At 32.9% G+C, this 14,764-nt stretch overlaps 1 protein-coding gene across 2 annotated transcripts in view; it reads left to right on the top strand.

Annotated features, from left to right (window-relative positions):
• LOC110020943 (DExH-box ATP-dependent RNA helicase DExH3-like) overlaps positions 1-14,193 on the top strand; it is a 35,202-nt gene extending 21,009 nt beyond the window's left edge. Inside the window, exons 11-12 of one of the 2 annotated variants that reach the window (XM_020719250.1) lie at positions 12,716-12,910; positions 13,950-14,193. In XM_020719250.1, the coding sequence (XP_020574909.1) occupies positions 12,716-12,910; positions 13,950-14,165 (411 nt within the window). In that variant the 3' untranslated portion in view covers positions 14,166-14,193. The remainder of the gene's footprint in view (positions 1-12,715; positions 12,911-13,949) is intronic. The other variant, XM_020719251.1, reaches the window with a different exon arrangement.
• The last annotated feature ends 571 nt before the right edge of the window (positions 14,194-14,764 follow it).

The raw sequence follows: 14,764 nt of genomic DNA, 5'->3' as shown, positions 1-14,764 counted from the left end.
GGGCCCTCTACATGTTGGTCCTTAGCCCTTACAACTAGAAGTTGAGTGCTCGGAACCACTCATGCGAGTTCTTCACAAAAATGAGTCAAGAAGTGGCTTGAAGTTCTACGGGAGGTGGGCTCCATTGCTAGTCCGCTAGGATTGTCAATAAGAACTCCTAAAGCTAGATCCTAGGTTCTAAGAGTAGAAGACTAAGACCTCACTAAAATGAGGTCAACAGTAATGCTAGAGTTAATCCAAGTTATATGCAATAACAAAATTTTTGCAAACTTGGGAACAAGCACAATCCATTATATAGTAATGCTTATTTGGTGAGATTTATCCCTGGGATATATGCCATTAAGCACAATTTAGCCTTTCAGAATAACCTTGGTGAACATGCCCTAATGCAATGGACTTTAGTGTAGAGAATATTAAAAACAGATAATGTCAGAATAATTATTAAGAGTCAAATATATGATTTTTGACTAATAGATTCCACCTAAAAACATGTGGTTTAGATGATTTAGGTGAACAGATTGGAGAGGTGAGGCAGACCCATTCTGAACTACACAGATAAATATGAAACACTAATTCTAACAATAACACTGACCAATCTATCTTAAGAGGTGGCTAGTCAAGCGACTTCTGAACCCTAAGCGGGTATTTAAATGTGTACATAAAATAGATTATCCATGACTCAATATTTATGTACAATCTCCATTAATACCTTTTAAGAGTTGCTAGACTATTGGAGAAATTTTAGAGATTTATCCTATATAGAGCCATCTCTCTTAGAAGGTGACACAAATTTCTTGAATCTAGGAGGGATGAAGTGCATTTTGCTTTGCATTTAATATTGATAAAGGTAGCAGGAGACAACTACTCCTTCATACTAACCATAAAAGAAAAACTTACTTTATAAAGCTTAATAAACATTTTTTCTTAAGGAGATAAGGTGGTAATTTCGCTCTTCTAACATGTACTCACAGAATGTTTTCAATTATTTGAGGTCATTATGCTTGAAGAAGTTCATAGCATTGGTGATCCAATCTATTGCTCATACCATTGAAAGATCATCCACCAAAGTAGGGATCTTCACATCCAATGATTGCATGCGGAAATATTGGACTACACTCTTTGATGAAGTGCTTGTTCATTCTATATATGGCAATATCTTGCAAGTTTATATCATGATAGGCCAACTTTAAATTCATTTCAAATTCACCATATATGATGAATAGTTTCTTTATATATATTGATAATTCACCATTTAGTTGTATATAAATTTTATATCGTTCATTGAGAAAGGGGAAATGTATGGCACCTCCCCTCATGGGAAGAGTTATCCTAGTCAAGTGTCCAATTGCAAGCTAAATATTAACCAAGAGGTCAGATTCAAGAAAAGTGACCCTCTCTATGACATATCATAAATTATTCTTGATGATTCTATAATCCCCAATGGAGAGGGGGTCATACCCAGTCAATAGGTAGCTTATCATCTCTCAATCTCCATTACTTCAAGAAAATTTAGACAAGACAATTGAAATTCATTATGAGGGGTAAAAGCTAGCAACATATAATCTCACTCATCCTTCAATATCTGTTACAAGATTCATCCCTAGCAATCTTGTAAACCATGTGAGAGGAGTTATATGAAGCCAACAAGATTCAACCTAGTGATTCTAAAAAATTGTTGGTGAAAGTTTAATATAAAGTTACTATGATACAACTTCAGTCATTCCTTTTGTCTATGTTTCATTTATTGGATTCAAACTTGTTTATGGTGTTATCTCACAGTAGGATGGTACTATAAAGCCTCTAGATTGTCAGCATTCCTGATGGAGTTAACTTCTTTGCTAATTAAAAAAAAATCTAATAAGAATAAGGAGGATAAAATCTGACCTCCAAAAAAAATTTATATTGGAGTAAGTCTCTTGAAGTTCAACCCTTGATGATCTTCAAAGACAAGGGAGGTAACCCATTGATACTGACCTTTACCATAATCAATCACGACCCTTAACATCCCCACTAAGTTTCCATCCTTAATAAGTGACCCTACCAACATCTTATGCAAGCCATTGCCATCCAGTAGTGATGACTACATCAAAACCTACTCGGTTGCACTAACAAGATGAAGAAGATTCCAATAAAGGCTTGACACTGTGCTTCATGGTGCTCAATAGAGACAAATATGTCTGAAAGAGAGAAATACACTTTCTTGAAGATAGAAAGGCCATATTTTAAATAATGTTATAAGTGGGATGCCTGAACTCATGAAGTAGTAGCCCTTAAATGATTAGGAGGTTGATGGATTCAGTTGAACTCTCTTATTCAAACACACAATTCATAAAGTCCAGCCTTAGTCATTCTGTAATCCACATTTAAGCACACTATTTTTGAGATTTGTTTTTGATCATTTCATAATTCCTAATTGAGTAAACAACTCACGAAATTCATCTCTATTGCATGCCCTAGTGGACACGCCAACTCTAACATGACAAATTCAAGTAGGCTTGATGGAAGACAATTAGTCCATTTTAAATGCCATTGCAATGCTTACTCTCAAGAGGCTTTTTTTATTAGCAGTAAAAAGCATTAATATTTTTAGAGGACTAAATAAGAATTATCAAATTATATAGGCCTATTGTCCAGCTCATCAAGATTCAACAAATGATGAAGGAGAACTTACACATCATAAGCTATAATAAGCCAAGCTGAAAATTAAGATTCCGTAATTGTTCTAACCTCTTACCATATCGTACCATCAACTAAATTTGACAAAAATTCTATATTATTCTCTTTATTTGTTTTGCCATTCTTGCCCCCAAACTATTTCCCCCAAATCACAGCACAACCACCTTCCAAATATATAAAATAGCTTTCTAAAGCCACCATATGTTGCTCTTTTTAGACGTACACCAAATGGAATAAAAGGAGGTTACTCGCCTATGCAATGGTGGACTCCCTCTGGTGAGGCAAACAACTTCCTATAGTTTCTGTTACATTTTGATGTCTTCTCAATTCTTCCACGTGTTGACTTGAAGGCACTGCCAAGCATTCTTAAGGAGTTCTTTATCTTTGAGAGAGCTTGCCAGACCGCATACACCATCTCTTAGTTCAAGTTATATGGAAAAAATAAGATGAATAAGTTTTTCCTCATATTGAAGATTGATTGTATACTTTGTTTTGATTACATTTTAAAGATTAAGTTCTATGCAATTCACTTTGAATTTGGATTGTTTTCATGTTTTGTTTGATTTGTGAGTGCAAAATTTTGACGCTTCCGCTGATGATGCCATGCATCCATGCCTTTTGTAGCTTCCACCATCCATGCCTTTTGTAGTTTCTACCATCCATGCCTTCCGCTGATGATGCCATGCTCTTTACACACTTTGGGACACCAATTTACAGTTGAAATTCATTTCTTATGCAAATTTAGCTCTCATTCTTTGGTCTATTTTTAAATTTTCATTTTATGATTAGATCTATAATTCTCTAAAGAACTATTTCTTTTAACATAAAATTTGCAGTTGCATATTTATTTTGCATGTTTTGGATCTTTAGTATCTAGAATTTCATCAAACTAGGCAAAAACTTACTTGTAAAGTTTTATTTATTTATTTGAATGGACAATTTTTACTAGAGTAGGGTTGCATAACCTATGAAACTCAACTTGTGAACTAACACGAGCAAAATTTTAGTATAAAATAGCCAACTATGTGAAAAAAATAGTAAAGCTGTCGGAATCTTTCATTTTGATAGACACAAGGTATAAAACACTACTTGGAATTGTCCAGAGGAAGGCCCCTGCTTACCCTATTCAGAGTAATAGGTCTTCTTTTTTTTCTCTTTACCTTGGTGTTTGACTAGGAACTAGGAACAACTGCTGTGACGTAATCTCCAACTGTTAACTCAAAGGGAGTAAAAGTAGTGACTTCCACATTGTTATTTATCGGATTACTTTAGTGCATGCAATATTGTTTATAATGTAGGATCTTATTCCTGAAGGCAAAATTATTGTTTAAAGAGAGAAGAAATGATTTAATCTATCTGTTTTTCACCTTTGCTCTCTTATTAATGTTGTAGGAGTTTATGTTGCCCAATGTAACTTCTTGTTGGTGGAACCATGTAATTATATAATGATTATATGGCAAAATTCATTGTACAAAATGTACAAGTATTAACGAAGTTTCTATACAGTCATCTATGTATATTAGGAAGTTTGTTTTACACTGCACCCTTTTTCCACTTTATGTCAATGAGGGATTTTTTTCCTTAGTAATGCCATTAGTTGTCAACATGTGCTGTGTGGAATCGCACTAGTCTGCACTTAAATGGATTGTCATGTTTAGGCAGGATAATCACCAACACTCCTTAATCTATGGAGTTGATATTTTTCGTGTCTAACTTGGAGATGATATTTTGCAATGTAGAGCTTTAGCGTTCTTTGATTTGAGTGTCGATCAACTGCTTGTATGATTGAACTTAGGGATGCATATCAAATTATTGTCTATTTTCTTAATAAGTGTTAATTGATCTCTATGGATTTAGTTCATTCTTGTAATATTGGCTTGTGTGAGATTTTGATGATTGATTTGTTTTCTTAGCATAACTTCACACTATTTTCCTAATTTATTCCCAATTCATTTGATGCGGTTACCACAAGATGACAAAAGATGTTGAATTTAATTTTTAGTTCCTTATCCATATCAAGGTACTAAGTTTAACTCTTTAAGTTGAATTATTTAACCATAAGAATACATGTTCTACTATCATGCACTACAATCTGCTATTTGTCTCTTGCTATGCAAATTTATGACAAAATAAAAAATAAAAAAAAACCAGCAGGGTACAACTAATAGTAAATACCCAAAGGGGTTGCCTACAAATGTCTAATCATTTAGTACGTATTTTTGCATATGTTTCAATCAACAATGGAGTTGAATAGATTTCCAAGTAGAGTTTTTACTCTGCATCCAATTGGTATCATCTCCTCCTATTATGCAATTACATTGACCTATAAATAGTCATAATTATGAGGCCAAAGATACCAAAGCTTTCACTTTCTAACTATGAATCTTTACCTGACATTATTATCCACTTAACTAGTTAAAGTGAACACGAAAATGTCTTCACCTTCCTAATGAGGTGCAGCTACCAAACATCATAACTAAAGGGACCACTTCATTTGTTAACATCTCTCCGAACATATCACAAATTTGAGTGTCTTTTCCTTCCCTGTTGAGTTTTGTGTTTTTAAAATGGATCACAATCAAAGAATAAATTTAAAGAATAAGACGTTGAACCTCTTGGTATGGGGCCTTAACTAGCAAAGAAATGACAACAAGAATCCCTGATGATGGATGTAATTGCAACAGTCATAACTCGATTGAGCTCTCTCATCACTACCGACTTCGTCATTATCACCAATTAAAGAATATGAAACAACAATAGTCACCACAAGCCAATAACACATTTTACCTAATCAAACCAATAACACAATTTTCCCAAATCAAAAGATAAACATAAATTGGAGGACCATCCATGCAGCATGAAACATCAAGCCAAGATAAATCAGAGGATCATCTGTCTAACTCGAAACACCAAGTTTACACAACATTAACAAAAAAATAATAGTTTAAAAAAGCTCTGATAATTTATAATGACCACTCCATTCTTAGAGCTATCACCTATTTTCCTAAAATTTATCAGCGTCAAAATCCAAAGTCGAACAGAGCTCACGAAAGAGCGAATGCTATATTAATTTGCTCTGAACAATCAAGCCCAAAATGCTAGTTGGTCATTACTTAGAATGTGCTACCGAACTGCTTTAATTAACTAACACTACATGAAATACATCTATTATCAGTTGAATAATTAGCCGGTAATAGCATGAATTTTAGCTGCTAACAGTATGAATTTTAGCAAGTAATAAGGATTTCCAACTGAAATTTGACTAAAAAAATTTCATCACTTAAATTTCTATCGCAAATAGATTTGCAATTGAAAGCTTATTTGCGATGGATTATTCAGTCGTAAGAAAATTTTTGAAGGAACGATCAGTCGTATAAGTAACATCTTAATTTCAAGTGAGTTATGCCATTGGTAAGTTACGTCTGATTTGCGACTTACTTGTCAACTGTAGGTTAGCTTGCACAAAATTGATTAGCCGCATAATATCGTATGAACTTGTGGCCACTTTGTTCAGCTACCAATTAATGACCGAAAAATCAGCCGCAAGCCTGTACTCAAAATAATTAAAAAATATTGAAAGCCAATCAAAATTTTTATATCTGCAAGCAAAGATCATAATACTTAACAATAACACCAACCATATCGAATAACATATTAAACAAACATATAAATACATTAAAAAGGAATGAAATCATCATACATATTTTAGAAAAAACTAATAAATCATTCTATACGTAAGTTCCTGAAATGTTTGCGAAAAATATACAATGTAAAGTCCAAATATAAAAGAAAAAGAATACATAGAAATCCTAAAATCTTACGCGCCCTCCTGCTGCTGCACATCACTCAGAGGTCGTTTGCCACAATGATGTATGTCGCACTACAGCTGTGCAACTGTTGCTTCGAGCCTCTCGTCCATCGGTGAGGACGACCTCTGACTCTGACATGAACTGGAGTGCTTAGCCTCACAGACAAACTCCCGAGCGCCCAAGATGTAGATTCACCTCTTCTTTCTAGCAACTTCCCTCCAGATCTCAAAGTCTGAGTGGTCAGATTGTGACTGATTACTGAAATTGCCAATACTTGTCGGGCTTTGATCTCGGTCTCCCTCAGGCTCTCATAATCCTTCTATAAAAGTAAAATTAAAGGATAATTATTATTTTACATAAGACTGTAAGTAAATTAGAGAAATAAAAATATTATTTTACTTACATTAACCATCCAAGATCTGTCGTCGATTCACTGCTGGTTCTCCTGGTGTTGATGTGTCCTGGTATGCAACTAAAAAACGATGGAGTCCCATCCAAGCTTTTGTCTCTATTAACATGTAAAAAGAATAAGTATTAGATAATTACATAAATGAATTGTTGACTATTTGAATGAGTTTTACCAACTTTCCAACTTCCTCTGGCACGCTGTGTGCTAGACCGAACCTTTAATGTAAAGTGAGGCACCAATGCCCCCACACTTGGGTGCCCGATTCTTTTGGGCCATCTCCCTTTTCTTGAGATACTCCGAGATGGAGCACAACTTGGACAACTTTGCTCAAACATCCTCGCCTTTCTAAGTAGGCCCTTGTTCTTCGTGCGCATAACAGTAAATATATCATCCAATCGGTGCATATCTCGTATGTCAAACATTTTTCTGATATGCTGATGATGCCTAAACATTCCAGGAGAATGACCTCTACAAAACAAATATAAAACAATGTTTATTATTATAAAATCATAACTAAAAATTATATTTTTAATTCAAAATCAATTGATTTTACGTCAAATTCCCTAAACCATATATTCAGAACCTCGTTCGGGATACGAAACATCAAACATACTCTTGATGATCTTCGCGATTAAGATGACGGGGTGCCTGGACATATAAAACTTGAAATAAAATATTAGTTAAATATTATAATAGAAAATTAATATAAATTACTAGAAGTTCATGCTTGCGACTCGATGTGTAAGCGTCTGAAGGTGTCTTACCTGGAAGGGACAAGAGAGGAGGGGCTTGGCTCAGAAGAGGGCTACAGTGCCTGGACATATAAAACTTGAAATAAAATATTAGTTAAATATTATAATAGAAAATTAATACAAATTACTATAAGTTCATGCTTGCGACTCGATGTGTAAGCGTCTGAAGGTGTCTTACCTGGAAGGGACAAGAGAGGAGGGGCTTGGCTCAGAGGAGGGCTACAATGACACTTTGTTGGGGACTAAAGATGTGTGAGCAATATGCTTGATAGGCGCAACATGCTTGATAGGAGCAACATGCTTGATGGGCATCGATGTTTTGCAGTGGTGATCGTCATAGTAGTGCTCATATGTGAGGAGCATGAAACTGGCTACTTCCTCAGGTAGGACAAGCTAGATAAAATCGGTCTTTGTGGTCGCTCACCCCTCACACCTGAAGTCATCTGTAACAAGAAATAAATTTATCAGAATAATGATAAACTATAAATAATATAAATATAAACAAAAAACAAGTAAAAAAAGAAAGCTGCATAATTAAGAAAAAAAAATACCATAAGTATAAATATAACACGAGAAAAGTAAAATTACAGAAGGTAAACACATAAGTCACAAAATAGATAATTGCGAATAATAAAATCTAGTACTATAAGAAATAAAAGCAAAAAGGAATTGAAATTTAAAAGTACATATTGATCTTAATCTGTTGCATCAGACGAGTGAGTCGATGATGAATTTAAAATTTTTTCATTTAGGTCTTTATTAGACTCATCCTTAACTTGAGTAACTTCTTCATATGCCCGATGATATCCTTCAAGATAATTTCTTGCTCAATAAAATCAAGGGAATACACACTTATGACAATTTTTGCTCTTGATAAGCATGTTAAATAATGCTTTGTACCTCAATAGTTCATTTAGGTGTAGTTTTTATAATCAATATCCAATCAAATTTATCTCTTGCTCTATCATGGTATCTATGGCAATATATCTTACTGCTTGATGTGCTAGAATAAATTGAACAAACTTCACTTATTTTTTGTTCATTTTAACTTCAGTGATATCATATATATTTGTTGTTCTTATTCCTTGCTTAGGATCCTGATTAAATCACACATAATTGAATAAAAATACATTGCGCTCAACACAACCAAGATATCACAATTGCACCATTTCTTGAAGAAAATCATAGTAGTTGTCCTCAATGTCAGAGAGTGTTTCTTTTAACACAAACCCCAAAATTGTATTTGTTCCTTCAGATCAACAAATCATGTGAAATATATAATTATTCACATCAAATATTAGTCATGTAATAACATTGTGATTATGCTCAGAAACAAGATCTATTAAGCCCTGACTAGTAACTCTTTTGCTTCGATTATGAACCTATTATAGAATTCAATATATAATTATTTTTAATTTGAGCATTCGACTTACATACTAGTGAGTTGTGAGTTAATTGATAATACGTGTAATTTGAACCATTTTCAAAATTTTTCTTCAATCCTTTTGTTTATAATAAAGTCATCTTCAATGTTTAAATTACTGACAAATAACCCGCACACTTCATTTTAAGTTAAATAATTAGATTAGTACAACATTTTTAATAATAACTCGAATAAATACTAATTATTTCACCTTTTACTCAAAAAATAGTTAAATTTTGTCACAAAGAATAAGATCTCAAAAATCGTAGCTCGAAGCTCTTTATTATTGAGGTAGCGTTAAACATGTTTCTCTGATGTTTCAACTGAAATTTGAAATACAAATGATATAGACTACAAAGACGTCATACCTACAACTTGATCTATTGGTTGCTGCTAATCCAAATAAAAACTAATCATTTCTGCCACAACCCGACCTGATGCTTGAAATTAATCAAAATTAGAACAGACGGTTGGACGGTGAAATCAGATATCTGTTATTCTATTTCTATCACTAACAGTTAAATATTCAAAAAAATCCATGAAAGTTCCTATAAGGGAAACAAATTTAATTAACAATTAGAAATTTGTACCTTCTCAATTATTATTTTTGCCTTATTTACACATTTTTTTATCATCTATTCATCTTAATTAAAAGCTTAAACCTGAAAAAAAAAATTAAATCAACATGAGCTATCTAAAGATAAATCAGGAGTAATCATACTTCTAAACTACAATAACATAAGGGAAAGAATTTAATAAGCATGCTGGTCTTTCATATCTTTATAAAAAATTGTGATATATTATTGCAAATATCAATGATATTTTCTAAATGAAAATACTTTAAACTTCTATATGCATGTACTTTTATTGTAATTTTAGCATTACTTTTACTTATATTCTTTACATAAATATCTATCTGCTTTGAGGATTATCGGTAAAACAACCTAAAACATCCTTTATCGATATTGCTCTATCGACTTTCGTTGGCTCAACAGTTAGTGATATAAACATCAAAATTGTTTAGGATGGAAAGACCCTTACCTGCCCTAACCGATATTATCATGTCGGCATGCTGCTAGTGAGTCACATTTATCTGGGGTCGTAAGTTTTGTCTATTCTCCCCTGACCGATATTATTTTGTCGACACAACATTTAGTGAATTAACTATCACAATTTTCTGGGTGGTAGAAAAATCTTTACGCGCGCCAGTACACTGGTGTCCTCTGCTTGTACTATCAGGGGGTGAATTTCTCTGAACATGCACATAAAAAAATCCATGTATACCATATTTTCATTTCATCATTTAAAGTATACATTATTTTCATGTGAGACTTGTATTTATTTATTAAAAAATCATGCAAATCTACTAAAATCTGAGGTCATATGATAATTTAAACGATGCTTCTTTACTCAAGTTCTAAAGGTCAAATATATGTCAAGTCATAATCTAACATATACATCTAGACATCTTTATTAGAATATAATTATCATATAGTAATCTAATATCTTCATAAACTAATATATTATGAAACTATTAAGATAACAACATTTAACATGCATGTATCATGACTAATTATATGAATAATTTTATATGATTTAATTTCGTTGTGTAATTATTTAACATGCATATTTTCCTCTCTGAGAATATAAAGAATCTACTATAATCTGCATATCGCTAGAATATATCATAGATTAAGTTAAACATGCATAAAAATGATGAAAATTCGCAGAGAAGCTGCATGTATATATGGTGCTTTTTTAAATAAATTCGAGCATTTGAAGTGTGTCATTAATGAAAGGGCTGAACCAAGTTTTCCCACATGCATTTTTCTCTCTTCAGAATTTATTGTTTTTATTAGAAACTTGGATTGAAAGATTAACTACTCTTTACTTTAAGTTTTACCATCTTCCTCATGTTATTGTTATTGTTGTTATTTTTATTGATTATTTTCTTATTTTGTTAATATAACGCCCATAATTACTTCATATTGCCTGGTAAATTTTCTCGTGGTCATAGCGTCTCAGCAAAACAGACTTTTCTTGCCTTCTAATTAAAGAACCCAAAACATGGTTGAAGGGCTTTTGCTTTGGAAAGTAATAAACCACCTCTCATTTTCTAAAGTATCTGTTCACTATTATAAGATGATATGACTGTAAAAGCAAACTTAACTTCTTGCGTCACATTCTAACTCTTATTGAATAGCCGCCATGAATTGATTTCCTCTTAGTTTTAACTAGAACCTTGATCTCCATTTTAGTCAGCACTGATAGTCATTTTCTTTTTACTTCATATTCTTTGCAGTTATCCATCTATTTTTCTTCTAAAATTCATTTTTGAAACTAACTTCTAATGTAATTTGAGGAGAATAAGACTGACCTCAGTCACAGTTTCTGCACCAATAATCAACTTAGTAGCAATCGCCATACTAATCTTATTCTCCTCAAATTTTACCTTTCATCTATCTATTCTCCTCTATCTACTCCTTTTGTTAGCATTCCAAGACATAATAGCTTATAATCAAGCATTATAGGTTAGTTTTATTTTCCATTTATTTTCTTGCAAACAAATTATTTATTATTATTCTAATTGGTTTATTGTTGATTCTCCAAGGCTCTCCTTCCGAAATTCCCAAATTTAATGTAATAAATCTCATTTTAATTATAGATTTAACCAACCTGTCCTCTTTTGTCAATCACTTGTGGGTGACTTGTAGCTAACCTTTACTTGCTAGCTAGCGCAAATGCCTAACACTTACTGCTCAACACAGATAGGTGTTGCCCCAGTCATCCTTGTCCTCTTATCACTACAAGCGGGTTATGTCTTGGTGAACTCATATTTTATATTTTATAGTTTTGTAATAAATATATTTTATACGGCTGGCTGTTAACTTAGCATAACACCAAATTTTTTCGCTGAACTTGGAGCTGACAATGAAGGTTGTGAGTCTTCTCTTTTTTGGTTTTCTTGTCTCTTTCCCCTCTTCCTTTTCTTTGCTGGGGTTTAGATAAAACAATTAAAAAAAAAAAGGGCAAGGAACAATAGTTGGACATTTCTTATTGTCCATGAGTTTGAAGCTTCTGCAATGGTTACGATTATACTGCTTTTGCTGGAGTTAATGATTGTGGAGTATGGAACTATGAGAAGTGGAACAAAAAATATAGGGGAATTTACATTTACATGTCTAACACCCAAACATTCATATTTACATACATACCACTCAATTATTTAACATCACATCAAAAATAACATCATCACTACCTTTGTGAAAGTGCAATGCACGTTTTCATACAACTTACATGACACCAATGTGTTATAAGTGTAAATATCAAACTTTGGTTGTTAGATATGTAAATAGTATGCAACTCCCAAAAATATATTGAACTGTTTGGACTCTTTGGTAACAAACATACAAATATTTTGCTTCATTCCATTAGCTGCCTACCTTCTTGTGGGTATTTTTTGAACTAAGCCTGTTTAGCTCGTTAAACTTGTTCGATAATGCACCAACTAGGCGGTTAGTGGTATGAATTTCTTTTTAGTTGTCTACTTTGCTTTGTATTATTTGACAATTTCAAAATTATTGTATAGTTTTCCTTTTATTTTTTTTGTCTGATAGCACTTAAATGCTTTTTTTAATGTATGCAGAAGCTCATATTTCAAAAGCCACCTCCCAACGTACGAAAGATAGTTCTTGCAACAAACATGGCTGAAGCAAGTATTACGATTAATGATATTGTTTTTGTGGTTGACTGTGGTAAAGCAAAGGAGACCACATACGATGCCTTAAACAACACACCTTGCTTGCTGCCTGCCTGGATTTCTAAAGCTTCGGCGCGGCAAGTATTATATTTTTTGTCCAAATTTCATTTATCATTACTCATAAATTTTTTTTTGGTGCAGATTCAAGTAGTTTTTTATGATTAGGTGTTCTTCAACATTGTTCTCTCATTCATTTAGTTAATAGTGGATAGAATATTGTGATAATCCAGGTCCATAAATGATTAATTTATTGTTTAACAGTTATATTTGTGTCTGGACACTAACTCGTAAAGCTTTATTCTTGCCCATCGTTGGCTCTATGTTCATGCAAATCCGACCAATTAATACTAATTTGGTATAAGGGAATCTTTTGATTTTTAGTGGAAATTTGTAGATAAGATGACTGTATTTACTAAGCAATATCTCTATTGGTCTCGGGTTATCATTTTAGACCATTGTTCTAATAGATTTATTCTTTTATTTGTTTTTACAGTCCAGAGAACTATGAAAGTAACGTGTTGTGTTTACAATTAGAACCTTTTCTGTTGGTCTTTCAATTTTAAATGAATAGCTAGGGTCGCTGCTACTACAAATTCACAAGCAATCAAACCTTATGTCATAAAATCATTTTCTTTTATTGTATAGCTTATACTCTGCAGTATATGATCGTTCTGAAAATACGATTCATATATCAGATTTTATGCAAATAGCTTGTTTGATTCTTGGTTAGATAGTCTTGTGATGCTGTAAATTTAAACATTTGAATGATACCCTGAAGATCCTCAAGTGTGGTAGACTGTTTTACTTCGTTCATAACTTGACACGCCCTACTGGAAAGTTCTGGAATAACCGGGAATGACACATACCTGTTATTTTTAGACTCATCGCTCTCTTTTCTTTATGTGCCAAGAACAGAAAATTCGAACTTCCTAACATTTATTATGGTTTGATAAAAAGATGGTGCCTTAATTGTTTGATGTTACGGTGGCAAAAAGAATTTATTATTTGAGATTTTGATTATATTTTAATGACATTTATTATATTTTCCTTTTTGTTCTTTTTGTGCATGAGTTTATGTCTGAGTGAACATTTTTTTTTTTTTTGCTTGTTGGCTTTGCAGAGAAGAGGACGAGCTGGTCGTGTTCAACCTGGAGAGTGCTATCATCTCTATCCTAAATGTGTTTATGATGCCTTTGCAGATTACCAGCTTCCTGAACTTCTGAGAACTCCTCTAAACTCCTTATGCCTGCAAATAAAAAGTTTGCAGCTTGGTTCCATTGTGCAGTTCTTGTCTGCTTCAATGCAGCCTCCAGAGCCATTGGCTGTGAGTTATTGAAGTGGTTTACTCATCAACGTTACTTTATCACGACCACTTTTGTCTTGTTTATTATTCTTCATCATTTGTTCATTCATTTATATTCAATATTTACTTTAACATTGGTTTAATTTAATTCTGCTCTATAAGTATGTTATGTTCCATGCAAGTGTACTGTCAGAGGAACTCATTCGGTGCACAGCATTAGATTAAAAAATTAATTGGTGGCAACCAATCTAGGTTACTTAAAGGTTTTTCATCTTTACGTCTCTTTATTTTTCCCACCTCGAAATTGTTTCCACCTCGAAATTGTTTCAAGCATGGATTTAAAGATGCTTCTAACCTATCTAAAATTTGGAACAGTTTCCATCAAGGGTTGTCTGCATACTATGATTTTTTTTTTTTATGGATGCTACAACGCTTTATAACGAAGCAATTGAAAGATAATGATGGGTAGAAACGGTTTTGTAGGCTGGATAATGTGATTCAAAGCATCATTGGAAATTTAAGATTTGGTTTTACAGGATATGATATAATGAGATTTACAAAGAATTTCTGTGAACAAGCAAGGAGTTAAAATAATCTCTTTCGGGGTAAAGTGTTGTTGTGTGGAGCCCTGT

This window comes from Phalaenopsis equestris, unplaced genomic scaffold (assembly GCF_001263595.1).
Source record: "Phalaenopsis equestris unplaced genomic scaffold, ASM126359v1 Scaffold000113, whole genome shotgun sequence".
NCBI lineage: Eukaryota > Viridiplantae > Streptophyta > Magnoliopsida > Asparagales > Orchidaceae > Phalaenopsis > Phalaenopsis equestris.
This window is presented reverse-complemented; position numbering and strand designations above follow the sequence as displayed.